Source organism: Coregonus lavaretus, assembly GCF_964263955.1.
Source record: "Coregonus lavaretus genome assembly, chromosome: 40".
Lineage (NCBI taxonomy): Eukaryota > Metazoa > Chordata > Actinopteri > Salmoniformes > Salmonidae > Coregonus > Coregonus lavaretus.
The window spans coordinates 8,381,939-8,393,040 of record NC_140027.1 but is presented as its reverse complement, the minus strand read 5'-3'; the positions used below and the strand labels follow the sequence as shown (position 1 = coordinate 8,393,040).

The 11,102-nt window shown below is 42.6% G+C and overlaps 1 protein-coding gene across 3 annotated transcripts; it reads right to left on the bottom strand.

Annotated features, from left to right (window-relative positions):
- Positions 1-588: 588 nt before the first annotated feature.
- On the bottom strand, positions 589-10,526 carry LOC311113686 (malate dehydrogenase, cytoplasmic-like). Of its 3 annotated transcripts, none has more exons than XM_084156985.1 (9): positions 10,118-10,526; positions 6,267-6,365; positions 5,923-6,019; positions 4,819-4,994; positions 3,309-3,431; positions 2,733-2,909; positions 2,029-2,142; positions 1,531-1,620; positions 589-1,054 (listed from the first exon to the last, which is right to left on the bottom strand). In XM_084156985.1, exons 1-9 carry the CDS (start codon positions 10,169-10,171, stop codon positions 932-934), a joined length of 1,053 nt encoding a protein of 350 aa, XP_084013111.1. In that variant the 5' UTR covers positions 10,172-10,526; the 3' UTR covers positions 589-931. The 3 variants fall into 3 exon arrangements, with proteins under 3 accessions (XP_084013111.1, XP_084013112.1, XP_084013113.1); XM_084156986.1 differs by lacking the exon at positions 10,118-10,526 and adding an exon at positions 7,601-7,724; XM_084156987.1 differs by lacking the exon at positions 10,118-10,526 and adding an exon at positions 7,601-7,656 and having other exon boundaries at positions 5,538-6,019.
- Positions 10,527-11,102: the final 576 nt, after the last annotated feature.

Here is an 11,102-nt window from a genome sequence, read left to right as displayed (position 1 = left end):
AAAAACAAACAGTACTTTACGTTCATGCAACTGCTATTTTTTGAAACATTGATAACTCATTGTAAGAAATGATTGGCTAACAGGAAATTACAATATCCTACAAATGTTAGGCTTTTCACCATTAGAATCTTGTTAATACGTTTAAACTACCATTTGGTCGATTTGAAAGGGTCCCCGAGTAGTATAAAGCTGTCAACAATGCCACCATGTGGTCAAACGTGTCACTGCAAAGGGCAATGAACCTCACCATCTTTGACCTCACCGACATCCAACATGTAATGATTGTCTGTCTTTTGTCTGACTGACAAGATAATAATTAACTTCAGAAATGCCCCCTTTGATCACAATACTTTGAGTTCAACATGTTTGAAGGCTCAATGTGCCTCAATGGAAAGAGGGGATAGAAAAATAGTTACTGAACATTTCACATATCATGATATAACTACCATATTTATAGAAATACAACTATAATATTTATATTTCCAAGTAAACTTAAAAAATTAACTTTGATATTAACTTAACTGAAAAATAACAGAAAACCCCAGCTTTAGAGATATTTAGTCAAATAACCAACCACAATCCACATAATGATTTATCAGTTGTATCTGTTTTTATTGTTGGATAACATGTACGAGTACAGTAGAACTATTGTGCGTTATCATCTACCCAAAGGACAATCCTCCAGTGTCTTCCGACAAAGGCCAACGTTTAGATAGCATTTTGTATTACAGGTTTATTATTAATAACCGTTACCTTAAAGAGATTAACAAAGTGAAACACACGCACACATACATACAGAGAGGTACACACACACACCAAGTGCGCAGCGGGACTCGAGTGGGGGTATTGGTCACAGACGTGAGTCAGGAGGGTTCTGGGGGTTTTCTAAGTGCTGCTGTTGTGGCGGTGTGCCAGTAGGTGGCACTGCGAGTCACTGGCTCAGGAAGGACAGGGCCGTGTCTCGCTCCTCCACCAGCTCAGCGGCTGTGGCGTCCATCTTGGAGCGGGAGAAGTCGTTGATGGGCAGACCGTCATGGATATTCCACGACTTGTTCTGTGGGGAGAATATGGATAAGGATCAAACAGGGGGCTCTTTAGCACATCTCATCTAGTCCAGGATCACAACTACAGTACACTACTACAGTACCCATAATGCTCTGCGTAACATCAGTTTTGTCACAATTTTCTGATAGCACATGAATGCGGCAAAAGTCAGTGTACACTGTTGGCTTGCAATAGTAGGCCTATGTTGGTATAACCAAAACTCTGAAAAGCTGATGTTGGGTAACAATGACTTTCAATAACCACCCATCGGTAAATTATATGTATGTTCTATTAATACACTTTGCCAGGGTTGATTAGTTATGCCCATAGAAATGCTAGACAGCCCATCTCCTAGATAGGAGATACAATGGCCTCTTCTGTGACAGAACGAGCAGTGCCATTGAGGGCTATGAGTGAAAGTTTTGGCAATTCGTAAATAAACTGTGGCACAAGAGCCCTCTATCCATCTCTATGGTTATGCCTTACCTTGATATGAACAGGGAATGAGTAAATGAGGTCTTCGGGGATTCCGTAGGAGTTTCCACCAGCGTACACACCCATAGACATGAACTCACCCTGAAAATAACAACAGGACAAACAGTCAGGCCAGGGACACAGCTTCACAAAAAACACAACATTTTGGTAACTTCCCCCCAAATTCCCAGGTTTTCCAGAAATCCTGGGAAAGTTTGCAGAATTTTGCAACCCTATGATATTATTTTTCCACTGAAGAGTACAGTCAATTCAAATGAATTTGTCTGAGACATCCAAACAAAAGGCTTTGCATGTTTGTGGATTCTTCCAGGTTGAAAATAAAGAGGGGTTACGGTGCTCTGTTTCGAGATTTTGCTTTTCAAAATATAAACATTTGAACAATGTTAGTTGTTAAGTGTTAAATATTAGTGTTTTATGGAGTTTGGAAAAAAGGGGTTTGCTGCAGATCCTTGACACCATTCCACCCCACCTCCCAAACACATGGCTTACATCAAGAGTGCCGAACCACCAGTCCCTCATGTGGTCACAGATGGCCTTGGCGGCAGACATGGCACTGGAGAGCTTCCTGGCCTTGATGACGGCGGCACCACGCAGCTGCACCGTCTGCAGGAGACAGAGAGGAGAGGAAGAGAGAAGGGGGGAAGAGGAGGAAGGGACAGAGGGGGCATTAGGACTGCTTCATTACAACTACAAAAGGCACAACACTGGACTAAAGGAGACTAATAGATTCAGTGAAAATGCTTGTATTCAGATAAGATCAAAGATTATTAAAAGATGAGATATGGGGTCCAAATGACACCTACAACCTACACTTGCTTTACCATGCATTGGGATTCATTCAGGTAAGGATCGCACATTTATAATACCTATGAGCTATTCATAAGGCACTAATACACAACATAGGTGCAAATAGCTGCTCATAAATATGTATAACTACATCCATAAAGCGTTATGAGCAGTAGTCCAAGATGTGTGCAGATTTGGGGTGGAATTGTTTACTTTTTCATAAAAGCATGAAACTTGGTACATTTGTACAGTTTGAGGCCCTGAACATTTTCATAAACAAAGCCATCAAAAAAACAGGCAATCATGCCTTTTGAAGCAATTTGTTAAAATGCTATATAGTAAATGTTTTATGGGAAATTGTGTCAAAATGGGTTAGGCCAGAAGAGCCAAAACTAGAGTTCACTTACAGAGATGAAGTCTCCCTTGAGCCAGCTGTCGTCCTTCACGGCGTCGTACGCCTCCACCTCCTTGCCATGCACGTTGACCATGGCGTGGTGCACGTCAGGGTACTGAGTGGATGAGTGGTTGCCCCAGATGATGACGTTCTTGACTGCATCGGCGGGCACGCCACAACGCATCGCCACCTAGAGTAAAAATGTATGCACACATGACTGTAAGTCGCTTTGGATAAAAGCGTCTGCTAAATGGCATATTATATTTTAATTATAGAGGCCGACACAGGTTGTGATGCAATTCATGGGATTTTTGCCCATATTGGTATACCCATTCAATTGTTTCAGATCTAATTCCAAATCGAAATAGCCCCTACACCCTATGCACTTGTGGAGATAAGATGATTGACTAGGTTTAAGCAGTATGGTAAAAATTCCATCTAGCCAATCATTTTGCTCACACCTAATACTCTCAGATATCCAGAAGTGCATAGGTTATAGGGATCCATTTAGGATTGGACCTTACATCAAGTGCCTAGAGGCTAGGAACTAGTCGCCTTTTCTGGACGGGGCCTTTTGGCTTTGGCCTACCTGGGAACGGGCCCTGTTGTGGTCTAGGCGAGTCAGGCAGGAGAAGTTCTCCTTGGGGATGGAGGGGGCGGACTTGGACGCAATCAGACAGTTGGTGTTAGCAGGGTTTCCCACTACCAAGACCTGAGAGAGAGAGAAAGAGATTTTAGAAACGTTGAAGAGTCATCACTCACTCAAACTACAGGTTCACGAACAGCTCAATTTCAGAGTAGAAATCAAGAGTAGGATACAAGTCCTATTTTAAGTCCTCATCTTCATTTGTGTCATTGTATGTCACTATTTACACATCTAAAAGCATACACTTGGTTTATGCAAGCAGAGCTGGCGGATCATCAGAAAGAGTAGCAGTGCAACTGAGAAACACGAGTCATGGCTAAGGGAAATGCTGACACTTTCTAAAATGGCCTCTAAATCAATATAAGATAGATGTCACACACAGAATACATCCCCTTTAAATGAAGGTCAAGGATTAGCTCAATTTAAAGGGATTGCTGTGTGTACGTGAGTGTTTGGCTGCCAGTGCTACCTTGCCAACATTAGGCTCATTTGCCAAGATGAGTTGGTGTAAAATCCTAGAAAGATAACATCTCCCGCCATTGTGGCCCTTAGCAAGGCACTTAACCCCTTAACTGCTCACCGGGTCGCTGCACTGTTTCTGCCCAATGTGGGTACTTGTATGTGTGTATTTAGGAGGGATTGGGTAAAGTAGAACACACATTTCCATCTGGTATGGATTAATAAAGTATTCTTCTTCTAAAACACACTTACTTTAGAGGATGGCCATCCAGTTCTTATGTCGCTATATAGAACATATAGAAACCTGCCCATTCAAATTCACACATTCCTGGATCAGAAGTAGTTGACCTTGGCCATAGAAGATGTGAGGCTTTGTTCGTCACACTGACGTGTCATTGTTGCTGCAAACCGCAGTGGCCAAAGGCCCCCTTGTGACACCAGTGTCTGCAGTGTGTACATACAACACAGCATAGAGTAGCTTTCATCCCTGACTTTGGAACCCAGCCCATTCCACACAGGATTAAAAGCCTTTAAAAATGTGAATTTGCACCAATACCATCGAAGTATAAGGCTGTCCAATAAAACTGGCCCATTTGAAATGTGAAAAGGTCCAATTATAGTCTGATTTGTCAAAAGGTTTGTATGACTTTAAAAGTAAGGAAAGTTGTAAAATCTGTAGTGGTTCATTTCAAATGTCCTAGAACTAGAGGTATTACATAAAGTCTTTAACATAAATAAAAAATATATCTCACTAAAATGTTCCATCAGTAAAAGCAAATGATGACCCTTTCCCCAAAACATCCCTTAACATCATTCAACGCCCCACAACCTGGCCTTTGCTGTACTGTGGTGCCTTCATGTACCTTGATTATCGTTAGCAATGACAGCTATCTATTTGGTACAGGGTGTGTGTCTCTCTCTCTCCAGCCAGGCTGCTGCTCTGCGGCAGTGGCCTAAAACATGCCGAGTCATAGACACACAGAGGGACAGTTACCCTGACGGTCTTCTTGGCGTACTTCTCCAGGGCGGCCCCCTGGGTCTTAAAGATGGCCACGTTGGCCTTCAGGAGGTCCTTCCTCTCCATGCCCTCCTTCCTGGGCATAGAGCCCACCAAGATGGCGGCGTCCAGATCCTTGAAGCCCACCTCCACCTTGTCGGTGGGGATGACCTCTGTGGATGAAGATGGTGCGATGACTGTTAGTTACGATGGATATATATTGTCTTGGATAGAGTGGATGTAGTTGTCAATGTTTAGTGTTACTGCCACATTTGTGGAGAGATGTATGTTTGTATTGGATTCAGCAATGAACAAGAAATTCAGATTTGACATAAAAGCAATACAATTATGATTTTAAGATGCATTAAAAAAAACTATTTCTATAAGACAAATCAAGCAGAATGTCTGCTAAAGTTAGTAAAATAGTAGGTGTGGTGGCAGTTTCAGTTTTAATTTACAATAATTATACTGCCATTTCAGGCTCATCTGGGTGTACATGAATGCAAGGGAAGAACAAACAGTCTCTGTGTGGAAAATGCCCTTAGGTCATTTTGTGCATACACACACACACACACACACACACACACACACCAGGTTATTTCCAAACAAATAGCCTAGCACTCAGTGGCTCCACCTTGCTGATAAATTGTCTTGTTCCTTGAAACACTGCCAAATGGGCTGATTTCATAGACAATGTATGGTCTGTGGCCACTCACGAAAAACTCTTTCCCTGTTTTATCAGGATGAACTTCAGTCAGGGCTCACTGGTGCAAGAGATGTCTTGTACCCCGCCTCCCCTATTGTTGCCCCACCACTCCCAGGATTGGTTGGAATTTCCTATAGGGCCTTGGGAACAGACTAATAGGAGGCCTCCTTTCTGACACTCCTCCCCACAGCAGTCTGTGGTTGACCATTCCTGCTGCTGTGAAGTTAGGGCTATTGGAAAAGTACCGCAGCAGCAGGGAGACACACATATACAGTCCATACACACGCAATGCATTTTTAAATATACAAAAAGCATGCCTATTTATAATGGGTGCATATGTTCTCACTCATATGTTCTCACGGCCAGCCCAGGCAGAATAGAAAAGCATAGCTCACCCCTCAGGAGTGGGAGAGCACAGTCCTGCAGCTCCATCACAACCCCATCCAGAACTGGCAACATGGGAGAGATGTCCAGCAGGACCAAGATGATGGGCTGGAAAAGAAACAAATGCAAAGAGGGATTTTTTTATTCTTCTTTAAGCCACTGACAAAAATAAGAATCTGCCCCTCCCGACCTCATGCCAAAAATTCACATCCCATGTATAATTCACACATGCTTATGTAACGGCGTCATTATAGCCTACATATTACAACATCTATCTGCCTCCTGTGCTCTCTCGAGGCCAAAGCTGATTTGAAAGAGAGAGTGTGCGGATATAAGTAGTCCTAGGCCGTGTTACCTGGTCCTTGCCGAAGACATCTCCCTTGGCGATGCTGTACAGCAGAGAGTAGGCGATCTGTCCAGCAGCGCCAGTCACCAGCACACGGATTGGGTCGGCCTGCAAAAAACCACACACAGTCCATACTCACTCTGTGCAATCTTTCCAACACAGCAGTAATGACCTACATAGCTGGGATAAGCAACTGAAGCGGCAGTAATCGCATCTGACTGCTATGTTGATTAAAAGGACAAAACTCAGTGTCGACAGATGGAAACGCACTTTGCATTAGCCCACAAAGTGCATTTATTGCTGTTTTCCGCGATATAACGCTAACTGTTGTTTGAAAGAGCAACGATTAAGAGCTATATGTAGGCTATTCAGTTATTATGTATGGCTTTTACATTTTACTCAAGTTATATTCCACATAAGGGGCGAGTTCCTCTGCCCAGGAGTTCATGACGCATGCCAAATCTTTCAACGCCTGGATAGGTATTTTACTTATCAGCTAACCACATCATATGTTATAGCAAATCGGTAAGTGGATGACGCAGTGGATGACGTGGCATGAAACCATTGGTTGATTCACGCAGCGCCCATCTGTTGGTCGAGTTCCCCTGCTCAGAAGTTGCATGCATCAACCAATGGTTGCGTGCGGCATCGTGGACTGTCATTGACTGCCAGATTGCTATAACAGATGTAGTTAGCTGATACATAAAATACCTAACCAGGCGTTGTAAGATATGGCATGCGTCAGCAACGCCTGGGCAGAGGAACGCATCCAATATCTTCAAAATGGGCGACTCAAGCTGTTCTTGATATCCATTGTCATCATGAATAAATGAATGAAAGACGATGATGCAATTTTCTATTAATGCCACGCGCGAAAGTCTGTTACTACAACAATGTAGCCATAACGACTGAAAAGAGAAAGCACAGCGGCTACATTGTTGCTAGTGTGAAAAAGCAGAAACAATTTCCTAGTCAGGCACTTTGTTCTCTTCATTTCGCAATTGTATACTAGAGACTATTAAAAAATCCAACATCCTCATCTTTCTTCTCACTGCACAAGATGGCTGGTTGGCCATCTTTCTGACTAACGTTAGCAAACGACTTCAGAAAGAGATGGTGAACGTTAGCCAGAAATCTTTGCTGACACAACAGACTAATCTTTGATCAAACATAAGATTAACCGCTGATGCTAGCTCCCGGCTTCAATGACAAGTGGACACAAAACCACATTTGATCATCAGCAATGACAAGCATCTGTTTTCCTTGCTAGCTAACACTTTCGATGCATCATTAATATAACAGTTAGCTTTAACTGACAGCAACAAGATAAACATACATCTTACCATATTCACTTGAGATAGAGGATCTAGTAAAGCCTGCAAACACTGTTCTCCCGCTAGGACTAAACAGAAGGGTCACCTCTGCGCTTGTATTGAAATGTCACGCGGTGGCGCACTGGATTCCTGTCCTGGGATCTGTAGTTGAATATTCACTGATGCTCATCTTTTTACCCGCCCAAGTCACGAAAACGAACACATTCCCCATGAAGAACCGCTGCAGCGCGAGCTCGTTGTTATCTTAGGCCACGCCCACACGACCTTATATGGACCATAGATCTAAAAAACCTGAGTATGGGCCGCGTTCAAATGTATCGTTTTACTAATAACTTGCTTCTTGCTTCTTTCAGCCGTACATTTTTTAAAATAACTTTTTAATAAATTAGCAGACGTTCATCACTACTCTAGAAGGGCTGGATAGACAGTATCCTATGGATTTTATGTACACATTTATTTGCAGTTCTTACTGTAGCCTAATCAATGAATGAAGGAGGATGGCAGAGTATTTGCACTGGGCCAAGCTTTTTAAAAATCTATTTTAAAGAAAACACACATTTTAATCTATATACACTTCATTAATCAGAGATATACATTAGAGTTGGGTTGGGATGTTATTAGTGGATTTTTGGTAGCCCATGCCAAGTTGAATTCAGCCAATGAATTCAACCCCTTGTCCCAGAGTAGGCCTATACCCTGATCTCAATCTATGTTTGGTTTTACAAATGCATCACACCTACATTACAGCACACAGCATTTTGCTATAAAGATTTAGCCTACCAACAGGATAAATGTTCAGCAAATCAAAAACATGCTTTATAAATGATCTATTAATGGCTTATAATTAAAGTTAATAAGACCGACTATTATATGATTAACAATATTTCAAGCAACAATTCATTCAAACACCCAACAAAAGCCTGATTAGACTGAGTCAAAGGTCGGTTCTGTGACTTACTACCAAGCAACTATTAATGGCCATTGTCTGTAAGATGGAGACACTTCTCTTTCATTACCTCATTGCTTCATGACCACTGATAAGTGAAAGTGCTGGACAAGATTTGTCCATATTGGTTTAACTATTGGAACAAGATGTCTGTCTGTAGCCTCCACTGGGGTCAAGAGTGGGGTCATTTGAAGTCAAGTGCAGTGATGTGGCTCTGGTAGACTAGTCACAAGATGCTTGGCAATAGAACAGACAAAAGTAGCACTATCTTCACAACTGATGAGCAGGCATAAGAGCTTTTTGTTCTAGGGCGGGGGTAAGAACAAGGTTAGGTTTAGTGAATACAATTTAGTTTGGAAGCGAAATAATTCCATCCTTTCTGGCATGTTCCTCTGGGGATGCATTCAGAGGGTTCAAAATAACCCGTTTCAAGAACTAAGCCTGTTGACTTGTATCTATTATTAATGTCTACTCTGTTACATCAAGCAACCAGGACCTAACACAGACATGCAGCCTAGTATTTGATACAGCAGATATAACGTCTCTTAGTTACCTAATATTATTAACCTTTATTTAAGTTTTATTAGTCGTATATACAGGATACACACATATACACCTTCCAACCAAACGCTATATGGCTGAAAATGTGATTATTGTTATGCAAACAGATATAAAAAACGAATTATAAACTGGGTGGTTCTAGCCCTGAATGCTGATTGGCTGGCAGCCGTGGCATATCAGACCATATACCACAGGTATGACAAAACATTTATTTTTACTGCTCTATTTACGTTGCTAACCAGTTTATAATAGCAATAAGGGTTTGTGGTATATGGCCAACCACCGCTAAGGGATGTATCCAGGCACTCAGCATTGCGCTTAAGAACAGCCCTTAGCCGTGGTATATGGCCATATACCACACCCCCTCGTGCCTTATTGCTTAATTAGATCCGTTTCATTATGATTGTGGGAAGTGGGGCATTAATGTTACATAATGGCCAGGTGAAAATAGTTGACTTCCCTCTGGAGGCAGCGCCTGTCTGACGCACCGGGTGGCAAGGAGTTAGCCATGGTGTAATCTGCAATGAACACCCGCTCGCGTTCTTTACCAAAGCTGCGGAAGGGATGCAGTCAATTCATTCATTATGATGGGGTCACACAGACAGGACTGTCCAGCCACAGACACTTTGTTCAAGTCTGTAGGCTACATTATGAATGAGTAGGCCTCCGAGTAGGCAACTCAATTCGAATGTCTTGTTGACTGAGGGATAGCCTACGGATATATACCCCAAAATAGTAGCCTATGAGGCTATATTTTTCTAGTCGACAGTGTCTACTACCCAGACAGAATAGCTGAAGCTTCGGCAAAAGCTAATGGGGATCCGAATAAACCAATATTTCACTAGGCTACCCTATAGGATTAGCTTTGTAAGAGCTTCTCGCGGTAATTCAACAAGACATAGGCTATAGGGAGGAGAGTCAATGTCAAATTTGCAACTGTAGTATATTCAAAGGTAGCCTTTATATTTAGTTTGAGAGCCCAACTGGTATGATGGTGCGGTCAAGGAGAAGCGTCTTACCTCCGACGATGCCGCCTGCACCACTATATACATCGCTGTCAACAATGTCAACATGGTGAACACGGGTCCGTCCCCCTCACTACAGTACGTCCGCCCGTCTGTCTTTGCGAGTCCAGGCAAAAAGAGTTCAGGGCGAGATAGACGGGGAGAGAAGGACCTAGAGAGCGGTGCAACAACCTCAGGGAAACGCAAGCCCGGAGGACAGAAACGCGCTCCGCTATGCAGTTATACTCGGGTCCGCTATCTATCAGTCTCACCCGGGAGTCACCCACCACTCTCTCTCGCACTACAGTCTAGTCCGCTAATAAGCTTTAGTGGACTAAAATAGATTGACTGCGCCGTAATCTTTTGCCCATTAATGATCACTGTTGCATAACGTGTAGCCTATCCTAATGATCAAGTCTGGGGTGAGATTTGGTTGATGACATCACTAGCCTACAATTGAGAACCGCAGAGGTGTGGTGTGTTTTGGGGGTCACATAAGGACACCATAATGTATATATTCAGCAGGAGTATGTATTTTTGCTGCTGCTATGCCCTATATGCTAGCCTATGCCTCTGCTGGCCTGTAGGCTATATTGCATGTATGATGCATGATTTGCACATTAGATCGCACATGTGTTTCAATTATAACAATTCATGTTATTGCATTAAATAATAATGCAGTGTACAGTATGTGGTTTCGTGACATTATGGTAGTTGCTTTCTATTGTAACTACCTGCACAATATAGTAAGCGACATACTCTTCTTCAACATTAAAATAAAGGCTGGTGCCCAGATAACAGCACAAGAAGAGGGAAATAGTAGTCTAGTCTAGTCAAGTCTATATTGTTTTGATGGTTACATAGTGGAGGATGCTGAGGGGAGGACGGCTCATAATAATGTCTGGAAGGGAGCGAATGGAATGGCATCAAACATATGGAAACCATGTGTTTGATGTATTTGATACCATTCCACTGATTCTGCTCCAGCCGTTACCATGAA